At 44.1% G+C, this 20,287-nt stretch overlaps 1 protein-coding gene, 1 non-coding gene and 1 pseudogene across 12 annotated transcripts in view; 2 read left to right on the top strand and 1 right to left on the bottom strand.

Moving 5' to 3' along the window:
• Nucleotides 1-20,287, bottom strand: part of Wdr20 (WD repeat domain 20) — a 102,709-nt gene that overhangs the window by 78,063 nt on the left and 4,359 nt on the right. For 8 of the 11 annotated variants that reach the window (XM_047538903.1, XM_047538902.1, XM_047538911.1 and 5 more), the window contains exon 1: nt 4,314-4,591. In XM_047538903.1, the coding sequence (XP_047394859.1) occupies nt 4,314-4,562 (249 nt within the window). In that variant the 5' untranslated portion in view covers nt 4,563-4,591. Of the gene's footprint in view, nt 1-4,313; nt 4,592-18,258; nt 18,336-20,287 lie in introns of those variants that run through there. The other 3 variants (XM_047538906.1, XM_047538907.1, XM_047538904.1) reach the window with 2 other exon arrangements.
• Nucleotides 5,470-13,464, top strand: LOC124976649 (40S ribosomal protein S27-like; annotated as a pseudogene).
• Trnaa-cgc (transfer RNA alanine (anticodon CGC)) lies at nt 11,072-11,145 on the top strand. The gene has a single exon. It is a non-coding gene; the product is annotated as a tRNA-Ala (tRNA).

The raw sequence follows: 20,287 nt of genomic DNA, 5'->3' as shown, positions 1-20,287 counted from the left end.
GCGCGCATATATATATATATATATATATATATATATATATATATATAAATAAAAATAAAAGGGGATACAGTGGCGCATGCGTGTAATCCCAGTGGCTCAGGAAGCTGACACAGGAGGAGTCAGTCTCAGTAGAAGAGAGGCACTAAGCAACTCAGTGAGACCCAGTCTCTAAATAAAATACAAAAAAGGGCTGAGGATGTGGCTCAGTTTGGTTGAGTGCCCCAGAGTTCCATCCCCATTACCAAAAAATAAAAATTAAAAAATAAAGGACTGGGGATGTAAGCTCAGTAAAGCACCCCTGGATTCAATCCACATTAGCAAAAGGAAAAAAAAAAAAAAAAAAAAAAAGTTACTTTTGGGTCCCAAACTGAATGGCTTTTCAGCCTCTTAAAGATCTTTTTAAAGTATGGCCTAGATGGACAGTTTTATTAATCATTCACTCAGTAAGAACCTGATTCTATGCTGGACACTGCACTGGACACTGGGAAGACAGCAGAAAAGAGGTAGTGTCTATTCTAAGGGATCTTTGTTTACAGAAGATACAGATTATCACAGAGAAATACAAATTGAGAAAAGGCAAAGTACAGGAAACTAGGAGAACATGTTAATAGTGGAAAACTGAGACTGGGAATTCAGAGAGGATTTGCTTAGGAAGTAATGGTCAAACTAAGATCTGAATGAAGTCATTCACATTTATATAAAAACAGATCTCCATTAAATATAAGAATTGGTCCAGTAAGTCCAAATACCTTTCCCATTTTTATCCTAAAACAACCACTTTAAAAAAAAAACAAAAGGATTACAAAATTTGCTATAAAAATGTATGAAAGTTAGTAGTTCAAAATTCTTTGGGAAAAGGGGCAGTCTTCCTCATCTTTGAATACCCCATATCATCTTGCCTAGTATTAATATCGCAGTAGCCATGGAATATTTGTGAAATTAAATCAATGCTCATACTATATTTTTTATTATTAACACACATTAGTTGTACAAATTAATAGGTTTCACTGTGAATACCCCCCACTGCCCTCCCCTGGAAGCCAGAGCCTTGCACAAGCTAGGCAAGTGCTCTACTCAGCAAACTTCTCAGCCCCCTTTATTAAACTCAGGGTGCTTTAATCCTTAACTCTATCTCCAGTCCTTTTTATTTTTTATTTTGAGACAGAGTCTCACTAAGTTGCTTAGGCTGGCCTCACACCAGGAATCCTCCTGCCTCAGCCTCATGAGTCATTGTGATTACCGGTGTGCACAATCACGCCTGGATTCAGGTTATGATCTAAATTCGTTAGAAGACATATTTTCCACCTATTTACACACATATTTAAGTTGGATTTAAATTTCATCTAAACTAGAGCTTCTAAATGATCCAATTGTAAAACTTTATATGCCTTGAAGAAAAAATGAAAATGGAACAACAAAGTCAAAATGGCCAACTGTCAAGAAATGTATATCTACTAATTTCAAAAACTAAACACTGGTTTTCTAATTAAAAATAAATTGTCTTTGTTTTGTTGTGTTTTTTGTCAGGGCTGAGAACTAAACTCTGGGGCCCCTACATGCAAGGCAATCACTCCACCAGTGAGCTATCCCCATCCTCACTTGCTTTTTAAGATCAGAAAAGTCACAAAACCCGCCACTTATACTAAGAAATGACAAAAAATAATGCAAACTCACTTACAGAAAAAAAAATTCTAAATTACAGTGGCTACAGGAGTTTAAATGTCTGCCACATAGCGCAACTTTACTACCCATCAAATTTTAAAAAAAAGTGCAAATCAGATGTGATCAGTGCCTGGAATCCCAGTTACTTAGAAAGCTGAGCAGGAAGGATCACTTTAGCCCAGGAGGTTAGCAACACAGAAGGACAGATAAAAAAAAAATACCAAGAAAAGTTAAAGTGCTCAAATTATGCAAGTAAGGCAATTTACATTATTTCAGGTTTGTTTTGCTTAAAATAATTTTTGTGTGACCTTTTTTTTTTTTTTTTGAGGTGCTGGGGATACATTTTTGGTGTAGTTTTTGAATAGTTCTCTCAATTTTACCCTTCAATGTGTTCTGCTAAAAGAAAACACTATGGCAACAATACTTCCAGGCAAGTGACTCATTTTTATGATGCAAACAGGGCTATCAGATCCAGATGAGGTTGGCTGGCTGGGGATGTGGCTCAGTGGTAAAGGTGCTTGCCTGGCATGCAAGACCCAGGGTTCAAATCCTCAAGCAAAATAAAAAAAAAACTTCATGCAGCCAGATGAGGTTGACTAAAAGAAAGTTTCAAAAATAACTTTTCAGGCCTGGAAGTGCAGTTCAGAGCGACAGCACTTGACCAGCAAGCAAGAGGCTCTGGGTTCATTGCCAGAATCAAGGAATTAAAAGAAAACAAACTTTTTTAAAAAAGTAATGCCTGCGATGTTAGTTAATTGAGTGCATTGTATTTTAATAATTTATAATTCTAAACCTATTTCCAGATGAATGTCAAGATCACAGCTTACTGCTTGACAGTTTTTTTTTCTTTTTTTTTTTTTTTTTTTTTGGGGGGGGTGGTGGTGGTGGTGTGGATTAAACCCAGGGTCCTTTATCACTGAGCTACATCCCTGGCCCTTTTTGTTTTTTTTTTTATTTTGAGACAGGGTCTCACTCAATTGCTTAGGGCCTCACTAAATTTCTGAGACTGGCCTTGAACTTATGATCCTCTTGAGCTGCTGGGATTAAAGGCATGGGCCACCACATCTGGCTTGACAGATTTTTTTTTTTTTTTTTTTAACTTTGTTTTGTTTACTTTTTTATGTGGTGCTGAGGATCAAACCCAGGGCCTCACACAAGCACTCTACCACTGAGCCACAACCCCAGCCCCTGACAGTTATTCTTAATGCCTGCTTTAACTTTACTTTGACTGAGTATTTCAGGGCTTTAAATTTCATTAGTGATTATACTACTAATTACAATATGTGCACTGTAATATTCCATTTTTAAAGAATGCAAATGTAAGTTAAATTACTTATCCAAGGTCACCCAAGTCAGTGACAAAGTTGGGAGTAACACTGAAACTTAATTTCCCAGACTACTCCTACACACTGCCAATTCCAAAACAGCGAAAAACTCAAGCGATTTATTTTCAGAAACTTCTAACAGCATACCCTAAATACATTAGTATACTTATTATAATAAACATTAATAAAAAAGATTCATCTTCAGTCAAGAAACAACTAGCCACATTTAGATACTATTGTCATCTCCCTAGTTCCTGCAACCAAGCAAAAACACTACACAGGATATGCATATATTAAATCCTAGGGAACGTTCATTCTCCAACTTGGGCAATTTTCACACTAACTGAACATTTATAAATTAATCTTTCATCACCTGTCCCATTCCAAGGTCCTGTGGGGTACATTAATTTTACTCTCCCCAGAGTCAAATGAAGACCACCATCTCAAAAGTAAGCAGTTCTCAAAACAGTTATGTAGCCAATGAAAGAAAAGTTCAATAAATTGCTGCTTTTAAAGAGATATTTTAAAAATATGATTACAAGCTTCACAAAATTGCTTTTAAGTCGCCCGCCAAGAAGGATAGTCCCTTTAAAGTAGCTTTCAAGGCACATCCCTCCCTGTTTGGGACACTGCCTGACTTGTTGGACAAGATTAATCTGGGCACGCTGACACAGAAACCCTCCGAAGCAGTTCAGTTCACTGAAAACACTTCAACTTCCAACTATAGTACCGTCCTTCCTACACTACAAGGGACAGGATGACCCTCTTTAACAGTGCTTCGGAAGGTTCCCTCGGCGGAGACAATGACAGTCATCCTCCCGCGGAGGTCTTGGGACACAGGAAGCGTTTACGCCAGGAGAGGCTCCTCGGAAGTGTCAGTGCGGCAGCAGGTGGAGCAGCCCCGCGCGCCGAGCAGGTCCTTTCTGACCTAGGCTCGGTCCTCCGCCTCCCAGTCCCGGGTCCGCCTTACGGACCTCTCCAGGCCGCCCTGCGCCCCGGTCCTCCGGGGAGCGCGGCGCCCTAGCCAGCCCAGACGGGCACCCCACCTCTTCCGGGGACTCGCAGGCCCGCTCCCGGCCGCGCCGGAGCCCGGCAGTCCCGCCGGGGGAGGCGGCCGGCCGCTCCCGGGGCCTGCCGGCTGGAGCCCCGCACGCCGCCGCCCGCTCGCCCCTGCGCCGCGTCCCCCCGAGCACCCCGGCGGAGTTCCCGGCCCACTCAAAAGTACAGCGGCCGCCGCCCCCCCCGCCGCCCGGCCCCGCTGTCACCGCCCTGCCCTCGGCCGCTGCCCGCGCGGCGGGCGGACCCCGGCGACGCCTGGGTCGGTACCTTGCGGACCCCCTTGTAGATATAGAAGTAGAGCTCCCGGCCCACATTGAAGCAGAGGCGGTCGCCGTTGCCAGACTGGTCGTTGAGGTTGACGAAGGAGACGCGGACAGGGTTGGATCCCTGCGAGTTGAAGGGCACGCGGTTGGGCCGGCTGTATTCCGAGTGTGGCAGCAGCTTGTACAGACCTTCCCGGGTGGTGAATTGGGTCTTAATCTCGTTCATCTCCTTCCCTCCTCCCTCCGTCGCCATCTTGGAAAGCAGCGTTCATCCTGCCCTAAGTGCCCGGATCACGCCCACCGCGCAGGCGCCGTCCCCGGCGCTCGCTCTCCCCCCACCCCTTCCTCCTGGCCCCGCCCACAAGCGAGCCTGCCCGGGGAAGGCGTGCCGAGTGGAAGGGGCGGGCTTGTTTACGGTCGGACTGCGCACGCGTGCTCACCTGGCGCGCCGGGGCGCCGCAGGCTCCTCCCCTCCTTCGGGCGCGACTCGCGACAGTCCAGGTGGTGCAGGCTCTGCGAGCTCGCGCTCCGGCTGTGGGCGGCGGAGTGCGGAAAGCTCGCGGCTGTCTGCTGCTGCGCCGGCCCTGCGGGAGGGAGCCGTTCGGGTTTCGCGCGTGAGGCTCCCTCGGGCGGGCGGCTACACCGCTCCTGGACCTCGGCTGGGGTCCCGGCCGCGCGTCCGAGCGCTGAGGCGAGCAGCCGCCCTGCGCTGCCAGCAGTCGGTCGCTGAGAAGGCACCGAAAGGTTGAGTTTTACGCTTCCCTCCTTTAAGGCGGGGTGGGAGAGAGTACGCCTGCGTGCGGTGGCCCAGGTGCCGGCAGGGCGCGCGTCCGAGTCCCGTCTGCCGCGGCCGTCGGCCGACTGAGGTGTGGGCGCGTGGGCACCCGGACTCGCGGCGGCGCGGGGCGGCGCTCTGCAGCGGGCGCAGTGAAGTCCGAGGTGACTGATCCCGGGGGGTACTGGGAATTGAACCTGGCGGCGCTTGGCCGCCGAGACACCCCTCTCTTTATTTTGAGAAGGCCTAAACTACTGAGGTGGGCCTCGAGCCCGGGGGCCTCCTGCCTCCGCCTCCGGCGCTGGGATCACCTGCGCCCCTGCTGCCCGCAGTAGTGGACGTTTTCCGAAGGCTCAGGTGGAATCTGACGCCGTTTGCCGGGACCATGGCATGGTTGCTGTGCATCCCACCAGACAGGCCAGGCCAGGCGCACCTGTTGGTAGGGTTAAACCCCCGCTGTGCCGACCGGGTTACTCACTAAATGAGGCTCTAAAATACGTCTTCTCGAGGAGCAGACGTCCCCATAGAACTCAAGGGGGAACACTTGTCACACCAGGTACAAACTACCGGAAAATTCAGGTCTTATCCAGGGGCGTACAAAAAAGTGGAGGGAGGCGGACACGGCGCTGTGCCCCCGTGTCCCCGCTGCTGCGGGGCCGAGCGGGAGCACCGGTGGAGGCCAGCCTGCCAGCGCCGCGAGACCCAGGCTCAAAAGAGCCAAGATCTGGCTGGCGCGGTGGTGCAGGCCTGTGACCCCAGTTACTCCGAGAGGAAGGCAGAGATATCGCAAATTCGAGAGCAGCCTGTGCAATTTAGTGAGACCATATCTCAAAAAATAGAAGAAGGCTGGGTAGAGCCCCTCAGGTCAATCCCTGGTTCGTGGCGGGAGGGCGGGGTAAAGTGCAGAGGGGCAAATCTAGAATAGGCAGTCTAAATCATAAGCATTTTATGTATTACAAAGCAAGTACAGGGCTGGGGTAGCTCAGTGATAGAGCCCTTGCCTAGTGTGTGTGAGGCACCGGGTCGATCCTCAGCGCCGGCATAAATGTAGATAAAATGCTGTGTCTATCTACAACTAAATTTTTAAAAAGCACTACTAAAAACTATACCAATGATATAAAAATGCATTTGATAAGTGACATAACCTTTGTACGTGTTAGCAAAAATCCGAGTAAAATCCTATTTAATAGATCCTTAAATTACTTAAATTTTTTCATTACAATTGTTTTGATGCTATCTACCTTTCTCTAAACAACAAATAGAAATCAGAACTCTTAAAATACCAGGATATGTTCTGTGGTTAATCCCAATCTCCTATAAATGTTATTTGCGTCAAAAATATGTATTTATAATGATCATCTTGAGGGATAGTGATGTTCTAAATGATTTAGAAATAATTCAGCTGGTTTCCTACTTATCAAGAGAAAAATATTTTAATACATTTTGGGGGGACCTCAGCAAGCAAAAGTTAAAAAAAATTTATTACCCCTCAACCACAACATTCTGTTCCCCTTAATACCTCTATACCTAACGCATTCTGCCAACCTCCCCCCCCCCACCCCCCCAGCACAAACCCACTGCACAGGCTCGGGGCTGGGACTAAAGCCAGGGTGCTCTGTCACTGAACTATACATCCTCAACCTTTTTTTGGTTTTGTTTTAAAGACAAAATCAAATTGCCCAGGCTAGCCTCAAACTTGTGATCCTCCTGCCTTAGCCTGGGATTACAGATTGTGACCCAGCACCTGGCTTCAAGATTAAATCCTACATAAGTTCAGCATTATTTATTATGGTTATATTAATAGGCTGTTCCCGGGGCACCAGAGTGCTCATCTGTAATCCCAGTCCCGCAGAAGGTGTGCAAGTGTGAGGCCAGCCTGGGCAATTTAGCAAGACCCTGTCTGAAAATAAATTCATAAAAAGGGCTGGGGATATAGCTCAGTGGTAAAGTGCCCCATGGTTCATTGCAAGTACAAGAAAAAAGGGGAGAGAAGGAAGAAGAAAGGAGACCAGGAGGATGGGGGGAAAGAGTTACTCACTTTAGGCCAAGTTTATCACTGTCATTTAGATTCAGAGATTAATCCATTAAGATATTTAAACACATTTTTTAAACTTTGAGGAAAACATTTGGGCTTTAGGAACCTTACAAAGAGAAATAGACAAGCTGAATGTCTTTAGGCGCCACATTTGAAATCTTCACTGACTCAGCCATGTGAAGCAACCAATCTCTCAGATTTGTCTTGTTGACCAGACTTATTCTTTTATTACACACCATGACTCAGTACTTCCTTATAAGACCATTATGGAACTTAAAGACAAAATTTGGAAAACATCACATGCTATACTATCCTTAATATAACACTTCTATCAAAATGCAGCCTATAAAAATTAAAAAATAATTAAAAAAAAATAACACTTCTACTTTGTACTTCAGAATTACATGTGTTAAAACTGACACACCAGCCAGACATGGTGGCGCACACCTGTTATCCCAGCTACTTGGGAAGCTGAGTATCTCAAGTTCAAGGCCAGCCTCTGCAACTTAGCCCTGTATCAAAAAAAGGGCTGGGGAAAGCACACCTGAGTTCAGTTCCCAGTACCCCTAAAAATAAAAAGCCTAACACACCATTGTTATAATTATGATTTTTCTTTTAAATTTTTTTAAATTTCTTTCTGTCTCTATCTACTGTCCTTCACATCCCCATCCACCCCACTCCTCCCCTCACTCCCCTCTGTACAATATAATGTTTTTAAATACAAATTGAACTTGTACAATGCATCTTTCGTTTTCATTAAGTAGATGCAACCCTTAATACAGGTTGAGCATCCTAATTGGAAATCTAAAACTCCAAAATTTTTTTGAGCACCAACATGACACTGTTAGTGGAAAATTCCACACTTTAACCTTGTGTGATGAGTCACAGTAAAAATACAAGTGCACTAAAAATACTATATAAAATTGCCTTCAGACAATATATGGTGTATATGGAATGTAAATGAGTTTTGTGTTTGGACTTAAGTCCCACCCCCAAGGTATTATCTCTATGTATTCATGTACAGCTAGCAGGAATGAAAATCAGTGTAGCTACCTTGAAAAAAAATCCAGTAGTTCTTCAAAAATTTAAACATAGTTACCATATGACCCAGCATGAACACCCCCAGGTGTTTACCTAAGAGAAATGGAAATACATCCATACAAAATAAAACCTGTAGAATGTTTGCAGCAGCATCAAATGATAACAGCCCAAAAGTGGAAACACAGAATGTCAGATCGATTGATGAATGGGTAAACAAATGTGGCACAATATAATGGAATATTATTCAGTCATGATAACAGTGTAAAGGCAGAAAATAGTGGTTGCTTGGGATGGGGGAAGGAGGAGTGACAGGTTGCCAGGTTTCTCTTGGGTGACAGTTGCACAATTCTGGGTATGCTAAAAACCAAAGAATTGTAGCCTCAGTAGGTGAATTATATGTGCTGTTTTTAAAAAAAAAGCCAGGTGTGGTGGCTCTTCCCTATAATCCTGGTGGTTTGGGAGGTTGAAGCAGCAGGATTGCAGGTTCAAAGCCAGCCTCAGCAATTTAGCAAAACCCTTTCTCAAAAAGGGCCTAGGGGGCTGGGGAGACAGCTCAGTCGGTAGAGTGCTTGCCTTACAAGCACAAGGCCCTGGGTTCGATCCCCAGCACTGCAAAAAAAAAAAAAAAAAAAAAAAAAAAAAAAAAAGGGGGGGGGGGGCCTAGGGATGTGGCTCAGCAGTAAAGTACCCTTGGATTCAATACCTAGTCCCACACACACGAGGAAAACTGATGCTTGCTGTACGAAAGACAAAAGTAAAAGTTTTACTCATATGTAACTAGAAGTACTTCTCTCCCACTCTCCGGAGAGCCTCATCAGTCTTGTTGGCTGCTGAGAAGCCACCAGCAACAAGAGTGACTTCTAGCCATATGCTGCTGAAAATTAGTAGTTGGGGGCTTCGGGCAGGAAATTAGATGCACTGTTAATTTAGAATTCATTATAAGGGCGAGTAGCTCGTGACAGAGCATTTGCTTAGTGTGTTCAATCCCCAGCACCCCAGAAAGATTCTTTTCAAAAATTTTTTTTCATTGTAGAGGTTATTACTGTTTGGGAAAATAAAAACAGTAATTCCTACAATTATAATCTTTTAATATTCTGATTATAACATTAATAGGGTCTACTCTGGGATGGAGTCAGGGATATTCTCTAAAAGATTATTAAGAGAATCTTTCTATTCTCGACCCAGTATGACTCAGTTTACTGGGAGGGGGAACCATTCTTTTTTCTCTTTAGATTAAGACTCCCCTTATGGGCTAGGGCTGGGGCTCTGGGGCAGAGCACTTGCCTAGCACCACAAAAATAAATAAATACTGTCAATCTACAACTACAAAAAAAAAAAAAAATCCCCTCGTATATCACCAAATGCACAGTAATGCTCATTTACTGACTTCAATTTCTAGTTGATTCGTCATCCCTCTTCCTCAGGTTTTGTCTTCTTCCTGGCTTCTTTCTCTCCCTGGCATCTCCCTTTCCACATGCCACATGCCCTCTTGCAAGACTGTGGTACATGTGTTTCTCATACTGTCACACCTGGGCTTTCGTGCCTGTGCATAAGTGAGAATCCCTGTCTGTCCCTCAGAGGGGACAGAGCTGCTTATCCAATGCTTGGGCTCTTTGCTCTGCTTGTCCATCCCTCAGGTTTTGAAGGCTACCTTCTCAGGCTTTCCCTGACACCCCAACTCTAAGTTGCAGCACCTCATTTTCTCACACACTCATATTTGCTTGGGTGACATCCATCTCTCCAGAATGTCTATAGCTCTTGAAGAACAGGAATCCTGGCTTTTTTGTTCAGCAGTTTATGAGAGGATTGGGCCTGCCATCAGTGAGTACCCAGTGCATAACAGCCAGAGGAGTGCCTTGCCGCCTTTCAGAAGCATTTTTGAACTTTCAGCACCTTCTGTTAATACTTTCGTTACCCCACCTCTTACTGGATTATTAGCTACACGTGATTACGAGTCACATACTTGAAAACATGCTCATTCAAGCTTTCTTCTCTCCTGCCTGGCCCCTGAGGTGAAACTCTGTCTTAATGGTCACATTACTTGGCTTTTCAGGTAGCTCTGCATCTAGCTGAAGGGGTCCAGCCCCCTGTTTATTGTATGGATTTAGCTTTCAAGCAAATATTTAGCATGCATACTGTTCACTCAGTTCCTTAGTCCAGCTCCTTCCATTGCCACAGAAAACAACAAAAACAAAACACCATTCTGTCCATGGAAGGTCATCTTGGTTTAAGTCACATTTCAATTTAGTAGGGAAGAATACTGAATTTGCTAGAGAGCTTCTAACAACAAAATTACCAGGTGGATATTGATTGTGGTTCTAGAGTTTTGGGAATCTGAAAAGATGATAAATTTGGTAATTAAGTCTAAATATTTATAGAAATATTAAGGACTCAGACAAAACAGTCTTTAAAAAGAAAAACTAAGGTAGAAGATAAATACTACCTGACTTCAAAACATACTATTAAAATACATGAATCAAAACAGTAAGGACTTGAAATGAGGGTAGTCAAAGAGGTCCATGAAACAGAATAGAGTCCAAACAGATTTACACTTTTGTAGTCAATTGGCTTCTGACAGAACAGCCCAGTGGGGAAAAGGAACATCTTACTCATAAGACTGAGGCAGGAGAATTACAAGTAGTTCAACTTAGTGAGACCCTGTGTCAGAATTTTAAAAAGGGCTGGGGGTATGGCTTAGTGATTAAGTGCCCCTGAATTCAGTCCCCAGTACAAAAAAAGAAACAATGAGACAGCCAGGTGTGGTGGCACATTTCTGAATTCTAGCAATTCAGAAGGCCAAGAAAGGAGGATCAAAAGTTCAAGGCCAGCCTTAGCAACTTTGCCCTAAGTAATTTAGCAAGACCCTGTCTCAATTTTTTTTTTTTTTTTTTTTTTTTTAAAAGGGGAGGGCTGGGGATATAGCTCAGTTGGTAGAGTGTTTGCCTCGCAAGCACAAGGCCCTGGGTTCAATTCCCAGTACCGCAAAAAAAATAAAAATAAAAAAGGGGAGAGCTGGGGATATAGTGCAGTGGTAGAATACCCCTGGGTTCAATCACTACCACAAAAAAACAAAAACATGAGACATTGAATAAAGTAGCAGATTATAAAATTAGTACTCAAACTCAATAACTCTTTCATGTCAAAAAATAACTAATTTAAATGTAGTAGGGAAAAATAATCACAATAACAAAATAAGAGGAATAAACTCACAGTTGCCAGGGAATGTGAATGGCACACCCTGGGGCTGAGCCACCCAGTGTCTGAATATGTTTAGAGAGTTTTCAGAAACTATTTGAAGAGCACTATAGATCATGAAGAAACATGACAAAATAAATAAAAACACCTGGCACCAGGCACAGTGGCACATACCTGTAATCCCAGAGGCTCGGGGAGGCTGAGTCAGGAGGTTAGTGAGTTCAAAGCCAGCCTAAGCAAAACGTGAGGTGTTAAGCAACTCAGTAAGACCCTGTGTCTAAATAAAATACAAAATAGGGATGGGAGGGCTGGAGAGATAGCTCAGTCGGTAGAGTGCTTGCCTTACAAGCACAAGGCCCTGGGTTCGATCCCCAGCACTGCAAAAAAAATAAAGGAAAAAAAAAATAGGGCTGGGGATGTGGCTCAGTGGTTGAGCACCCCTGAGTTCAATCCCTGGTACCTCCCTGCCCCACCCCCCAAAAAAACAGCCTCATCACCTCATTCTTGGGTAAGAAGACTCAAAAGTGCCATTTCTTCCAGGATCAATGTATAAATAGAATGCAGTCCAAAATCTATAATGTCCTATATGTATGTGTGTCAGTCACTGTCACTGAGGATGGAACCCACGACCTCATGCTTGCTAGGCAAGTGCTCTATCACTGAGCTACATCTTCAGCCCATAAATGTAGTCTAAACCAACAGAATTTTCTTTAGAACTCATTTAAATTATTTTAAATTTCATTTAGAAGAATAATTATTTAAGAACCACTATGCGGGGCTGGGGTTGTGACTCGGTGGTAGAGCACTTGCCTAGCACGTGTGAGGCAGTATGTTTGATCCTCAGCACCACATAAAAATAAAGGTATTATGTCCAATACCTTAAAAAAAAAAAAAATGAATCAGTATGCGCTGGGCATGGTGGCACACAATTGTAATCCCAGCTACTCTGGAGGCTGAGGCCGGAGGATCACAAGTTCGAGATCAGCCTGGGTAATATATTCAAGATGTTGTTTCAAAAACACAAAGATGGGCTGGGTATATAACTCAGTTGGTAGAGTGCCTGCCTTGCAAGCATAAGGCCCAGAGTTCAAACCCTGGCACTGCAAAACAAAAACGATTTGGGGATGTGGCTCAGTGGTAGAGAGCATTGCCTAGCACGCATGAGGCCCTGGACTCAGTCCCTAGTACCACACACCCACACAAACACTGAAAAGCTTTTTTAAAAGCCATGGGTAGTAGCATGCACCTGCAGTCCCAGCTACTCTGAAGGCTGTGACAGGAGGATCACTTGAGCCTGTCAGTTCAATTCCAGCCTTGACAACATACTGAGATCCCATCTCAAAAATAAGATCAAGAAATTTCAAAGAAGAGTAGTAATAGCCAGAGGGCAGGGACGTCTTGCCTCCCAGACAGCACCCCCATCCTTTCTGGATATTTAACCCAGAGGTGCTCTACCTTTGGGCTTACTGGTTTTTTGAGCCAGGGCCTCACTAAATGACTGAGGCTGACCTTGAACTTGCCATCCTCCCACCTCAGCTGCCTGAGTCACTGGGATTACAGACATATGCCACCAAGCCCAGTGCCTCCCAGATACTAAGATATGTTGGGGAGTCTGTTGCCTGAGCAATCTGAACAGACTGTACTTGCAAAAGGATTACCATGCCTTGGCTAGAGATGAGCTACATCCTTCCTCAGAGGAAGAAAAGAAAAAACATTAAAAGAAACAGCTAGTTCAAAGTCCAAATTTTTATTTATGAATATAAAATGTCCAGGTTGTTACAAGACTACCACGGTTTTCAGCCATGCTTAGACAGTGGTTCTTTGAATAGGTTGTTCAACAGTGTTGTGCCAGCCTACAGGGGGAAAGGCCAGACTCACAGAAGGTTGTTCATTTAGAAGAAAACAACACTAATGATCTATGCAACTTCCAGAATTTGTTTTCTCACAGAAGCTTTGTAAGTTAAGTAATTCCAGTTACTCTACCAAGATAATGTAATTATGTTTGATTTTGTAAGGTATACAATAATGATCTATTTTGGTTTTCAATGAAATTTTGATTATGGACAAAAAAACAAAGATGTTTTGGAAGGGAAAATACTGGGAAATGATACTGACCAAATTATATTATTGTGTGCATGTATGAATATGTAACAATGAATCCCACCATTATGTATAATTGTAACGCCTCAGTAAGAAAAGAAAAAAATAGAAAAAAGGCCAGGTATGGTGGCGCAACTTAAGACCCTGTCTCAAAATAAAGAAAAGGGCTGGGCATTTGGCTCAGTGGTAAAGTGCCCCTGGGTTAAAATCTGTAGTACCAAAAGAAAAAAAAATGTACGTGTTAAACCTCTTTGATTAAAACAGGTCAATGGAATTGTATGGGATTAGAATTAGACCCAGTAAAAATGAATGTATGCTGGAGATGGAAGGATTAATTCAATAAAAGGTATTGGAACAACCAAGTAGTCATTTATAATAGAGATTTCTGCTTCCCTCATTTCAAAATAAACTCCAGATGGATCAGAGATCTAAATATAAAAATTAACTACAGAAGTCTAAAAAAAAAACTAGTTGAATAAATACATTTGTAGTCTTATATGGGAAAGGCTTTTCTAAACATAGCCCAAACTCAGAAGCCACATCTTTATTTAATATCTCCCATAGCAAAAACAAAACAAAACAAAACACCATTTGAACCAACAGACAACAAACTTGGAAAGATATTTGTAACATGCATGACAAGAGGAAAACATCTCTAATAATAAAAACTCTTAATCAGAAAGGAAAACTAACCCACTGGAAAGTAAATAGGCAAAGGAACAGAGCAGGCAACTCACAATAGTTGCATTCAGTAGCTGAACAATAGTCCTTGCTTATGACTTCTGAGTTTCCTGTCGTGCCTAGAAAGAACTTCCCACTCTAAGATGTTTAGTGTTTCTAATGATTAAAGAAATGCAGTTGGATATGCACCCTGTAATCCCAGTAACTCGAGGGGCTGAGGCAGGAGGATTGCAAGTTCAAGACCAGCCTCAGCAATTTAGGGAGAACCTGTCTCCCTAAATTAAAAAAAGGACTGGAGATGTAGGGTCAGTAGAAGAGCACTTGCCTAGAATAAGCAAGATCCTAAATTCAATTCCCAGTATTGGAAGTAATGAGGGAAGACTCCCCCCCCCCGCCCCCCAGTAGTGGGAATGGAACCCAGAGGTACTTCACACTGAGCCACATCCCAACTCTTTTCACTCAGGGACTCAGTGAGTTGTCCAGGCTGGTCTGGAACTTGCAGTTCTTCTGAGTATGACACAAAACTTAGAAGCCACAAAGGGTTTTTTTGTTTTGTTTTTTGTTTTTGAGGGGATTAAACCCAGTACCTCAAACATGCTAGTAGAAGTGCTCTACTATGGAGCTACATTCCCAGCCTCTCTGAAGAAATTTAACCACATTTAGAAAGACATTCAGAAAGACTGTTAAGCTGGGCATGGTGGTGCAGGCCTGTACTCCCTAGCTACTAGGGAGGCTGAGGCAGGAGGGTCATTTGAGCCCAGGAGTTCCAGGCCAGCCCCAGCAACATAGTAAGATCCTGTCTCAACCAACAGCGAAATGAAAAAAGCATGAAGCACTGTAGGTATCAATAAAAGAAAGACTATGATCTAATGGGCAAAGAATCTGAACACACAAGAAGAAAAAAACAAATGTCTCTCAGCCACAAAAAGATGCTCAGTCTCAACAAAAATACAAATTAAAATGTTTTCAAAAACTGGTACATGCTTAATAGAGGATAATTTGGCAATAACTAATAAAAATCTAAAATGTATGTACTCTGATCCAGCAACCCTTCTTGATGTTTATTCTGCATATATCCTTGCAAGTCTAGATTCCTAGATTCTTTCTCCCATCCTGCAGAATCTGAAGGCTTATTCTCCAGAGAAGCAAAACAAAGAATTTCTGTTCAGGAGACACTAGGCCAAATTAAGACATGAATAGTCTTTTGAAAATGGGGATTAAGTGGGCATGTGATTACTGAATGCTGGGATCCCCAGCCTTTTCTCCTCACTAGTCTCCTAGAGCTATGGCACCCAAACTTTTACTCCCCAAGCTGAAATTCTAGAAGATTCTTTTCTGAAGCATCTGACCTTTCCCAAGAATAGGCATAAAGAAGTTCTCTAACAAATTGCCTCTGCAGATTACTACAAAGTGAATCTAAAAGTTTTCCAAGCCATGTGTGGTGCTGGGGATGGAACCTACCACCTACACCTGGCAGGTGAGCAACTCTGCTAGCCCTGATCCTATTCCTAATCATAAGCAGACTTATTCTGCATCTGAGAAAAGCCTCTGAATATGGTTTTACACATCAAAACAAACACAAAAACCAACATTAGATGGACTCTACAAGGAGATGAAATTTTTTAAAAAGTGCTAATAGATTAAGTAGATACTGCATCTGAAGCAACAACACACATCCTTGTAATCAGAAAATAAAAAACCTCTTGAATACTAAAAACATGATAGCAGAAATAAAAAGGGTTGGAAAAGAAAATGGAGATCTCAAATCAGAAGAAAAAATAAGGAAGTGGAGGATCATCCTAATAGTTTCAGGATCCAAACCCTGGAGAAGGGATTCATCCACAAAATATTCAAGAACAATTCCCAGAGCCAAGGCACGTTTGCTTACAAAGTGAGCCCACGAAGTACCCAGCGGAAGGGATCAAAATAGATCCATCTAAAGGCACATCACTATGAAATTTACTACTCTCGGAATGGAGACCATCCTGTGAGCTTTGACAGAAAGAGAAGTCATATAAAAAGGATAAGAAAACAATAGCTTCAGACTTCAGCACCTCCAAAGCCAGAACACAAGCTAGAATATAAACTCGGACTTGGTCTCAATGCATCTTTGTTTCTGTTCACTGAAGAATCCCAAGTGCTTAGAAACAGTGCCAGGCATGTATTAGGGTCTTAATTTCTTCAGCTGGCTTCATGGCACACTCCTGTAATCTCAACTGAGGCAGGAGGATCACAAGTTCAAGACTAGCCTTAGAAGACCCTGTCTCAAAATATAAAAAAAATAAAAAGAGCTAGGAATGTTCAGTGGTAAAGCACCCCAGGGTTCACCTGGGTTCACTTGACAGTACCACAAAAAAAAAAGGGGGGGGGGAGAAAGATTGGATGCAAAAGAACAGAGAAATGGTTTTTCCAAATTCTGAGGAAATATTTCTGCCAGCCTATAACTAAACCCATGCAAAATATCATTCAAGTATGAGGACAGAATTAAAGACATCTTTGGACATGCAAGATCTCAGTTTACCCTCTGTGTGTGTACCTTTCTCAAGAAGCTATGAGAGCGCCTACTGCAGGGCACATGCCTATAATCTCAGCAATTTAGCAAGACTGTCTCAAGAAATAAAAAGGGCTGGGGACGTAGCTCAGTGGTAGAGCACCCTGGGTTCAGTCCTCAGTATCCCCCCCCCTCCTGCCCACACACACACAAATCACTGCTCTGAAAATATGGAAAGTTCTCAGGAACAAATACATAGTTTTATGGGCAGGTGCTTTTAGAAATCAATAATGACTGAGGGCTATGTCTGAACAAAGACCTAGAGAAGCCAGGCTCTGCCAATGCTCATGTCCCAATATACAGGGACGGCCAGGCACCTTCAATCACAGAATTCCCCTCTGCCTAAACCACTGTCTCCCTGTGTCCCTGTGCCCAGGCTTGTGGCCTTCAAATCCAATATCACCCACCTTCAAGATCTACCTAAAGCACGAACCTCAGAGAGGGAGGGAGAACTGCCCTCCCAAAGGCTGGAGAGCATGCCCTCCCACTGTCCATCTCCAGATGGTGCCCTGCCTCCTTGCAGGCCTCTTCCCAGCCGCCTCCAGCCACACCAGCTTCTCACTTGCACACCTTTGCACCTGCAGTCCCCTCACCCGGCACGCCCTTCCACTGAGCCCCAGGGTGTACCGTACAACTGGCGCAGATGTCATTTGCCATCAGGAAGCCTTCTCTGGGCCTCACTGTGCCCTCCTAACACCTTGAACCTGTTTTTGTCATTACACGTATGTCAGAGGATACAATTACCTATTCCTGGGTCTGTCTACCCAACAGTGAGCTCCCGACTGAGAGAGCAAGAACTGGGCCTTGTGGATCTTTGAATCCCCAGACATAGCAATGTCCCTGGCATGTTGTAACCTAGGTCAGTGTTGCTGAGTTCAGGTTTAATGAACCCTCTTGCCTCTTAGAGGGAACATCAGGCACTAGTGCATTAGTGATGTCTACTCTCTTTTTGGTTTTGTTTGTTTTGTTTTGTTTTTTGTTTGGTTGGTTTTTGTTGTTGTTGTTGTAGATGGACTCATACCTTCATTTTATTTATTTTTATGCAGTGATGGGGATTGAACCCAGTGCCTCACGCATGAGAGGCAAACGCTCCACTGCTGAGCCACAATGCCAGCCCTACTCTCTTTTTCCAAATTATTTTTACCTCAAATTATTTTGGAATATTTGAAAATCTTATGCAGAAAAAATTAAATATTTTTATAATAAAAAATCCATTATTGGCCAGGTGTGGTAGCACATGCCTGTAATCCCAGCATCTTAGGAGGCTGAGGCTTGCAAGTTCAAAGCCAGTCTCAGCAATTTAGCAAGACCCTGTTTCAAAATAAAACAAGAGCTGGGGATGTGGCTCAGTGGTTGAGTGCCCCTGAGTTTAATCCCTAGAACCAAAAAAAAAAAAAAAAAATCCTTTATTATTGCACAAGACCCTGGGTTGAATTTCCCAGTACTGAAAAAAAAAAAAAAAAAAAAGAAATTGATTATTTTTTCCCATTCATCTCATACCTCCACCAACTTCCAAAATTGAGGCAACCTATAAAAAATAGTAAACTATAGCCAGATATAGTAACACCCACCTGTAATCCCAGCTACTTGGGAGGTAGAGGCAGGAAGATGGAGAGTTTGAAGTAAGCCTGGTCAATTTGGTGACACCCTGTCCCAAAAAAAGAAAAAAAGAAAAAAAAAGTATTAAACCACTCCCCCTCCACTCCCATTTGCTCAAGTAACAGTCCTGTTCAGTCTTATTCCCCATACTGAATCATGTGGCTCCCTCTGGCGGCTTTTGAGGCTGGGAAGGCCCTTTCCAGCTCCAGGTGGAAGTGTCAGGGAGAGGCTGTTGGAAATGACTGATTCAACAGTCTGCCCAAATGTCAAGAGCATTTAACACAAGAGCATTTATCACTAGCAAATACGTTTCTGTCTTTTTCAGTTCGTAAGATGAAAGAAATGGAAGTTTTGAGATCCATGCCCCTAACGACAGATCTCCAGGGGTGCTGGGGAACTTTTACACGTGTGCCATTCAGAACTCCTTTGATTCAAGTGCTAGGAACTCACTGCCACTAGCCTGAGTAGAAAAGGGATCATGGACTCCCACAGCCAAACCACCAGAGAGGCCGGGAGGGAGCTGGTCTTCCAGGCATGGCCTTCACCACCACTTCTCACTGTGTCTTATCTCTGTGATTTCATTCCCCTCCAAAAGAGACTTAGCCTCAATGGCCCCAGGCTTACCTCCTCAAAACCTTGAGTCTGAAGGGAAAAGAAGGCTGTTCCTGCCAACTCTAGTGAGGAAAGTCCCAGGGAAGGGCTCTGATTGGTTCGATTTCCATCTGATCGGGTCCATGACGGGTGGGGGGTGGGGATGGAGTACTGGGATTACAGACAGATGCCCATCATGTGAAGGGGGTGAGGTGCTAAGATCAGTTACCCCAGAGTCACTAAGTTAGAGAGGGTAAGGATCATGCCCAAAGGAACTGACCCTGAGAGAAAGGGCAGGCACCAAAAATGGGCAACAGAAACAGCAGCCGATGGCCTCTCAGGTGGGGAACTCCAGCCTCCAGGCCACCGGCCTCCTGCAACTTCCCGCACTGCCTGTGCTGCTAAGAAAGTTGTCCTCTGTTCTCCATGATGGGTGACTACCTAGAGCAAGCACAAGCACTGTGCTCCAGCCCAGGGCTGGCTCACACCCCACATGGTCTCTGGGGGTCCCGCAAACAGCTCTTTTAGCCCATGCACTGCTGTTCTTTTCCCTGAGGTGTTGCCCACAGGCATCTGCTATACCAGGAGCCAGCCCCTGCCCAAGAATTTATCCTTGCCCCAGCCCCAGAGCAGAAGCCCCCTCTTCCCTTCCTCAGCCCAAGTAGGCTCCATTTCCTGCTTCTGTTGGCTTTTTGTTCCTTTTGAGAAAACCCCACCTTGTTATAGTGGCTTAGTTCACAAAACCAACCTCACTCCCAATCAGAAGCATCAGCTCCTCCTAAAAGGGTGGTTGTAACCCTGCTACTACTGGTGAGACCAGAGGACTCGCAGACCACACCCAGTGCCACAGAGAATTCAGACCCACTGGAGCCCTGTGTACCAGGCATTTCCCAATTGTCACCTAAATTAATCCCCTAAATAGCCACAGGCGGTAAATGCTATTGTTCCCCTGTGACTGACAGGAAAGACTCAAGGCAAGACAGTGCCTGGATATGCCCAGGCTTTTCAGTTCTGGGCCCTTCAATACAGGAGGTAAAAGTAACTTTGAGCCAGACATGGTGATCCCAGCCACTCCTGAGGTTAGGCAGAAGGGTCACAAGTTACAGACCAGCCTGGCAGTTTAGTGAGACCCTGCCTCAAAATAACAAGTAAAAAGGGGTGGGGATGTGGCTCAGTAATGGAGCATTTCCCTAGCATGTACCAGGCTGTGGGTTTAACTCCCAGCACCAAAGATAAAATCATAAATAACTAGAAGCTGTTTCTTGAGACAGATGCAGTCTCACTATGCTGCCTATGCTGGTCTTGAACTCTGGAGCTCAAGCAGTCCTCCTGCCTCAGCCTCCCGAATAGCTGAGTCTGCAGATGCACACCACCACACCCAGCAGCAGAGGCTGTTGACTTACAGGGGAC

Source organism: Sciurus carolinensis, chromosome 2, assembly GCF_902686445.1.
Source record: "Sciurus carolinensis chromosome 2, mSciCar1.2, whole genome shotgun sequence".
NCBI lineage: Eukaryota > Metazoa > Chordata > Mammalia > Rodentia > Sciuridae > Sciurus > Sciurus carolinensis.
The sequence above is the reverse complement of the archived record's forward strand: the minus strand, read 5'-3'. Positions and strand labels throughout refer to the sequence as shown.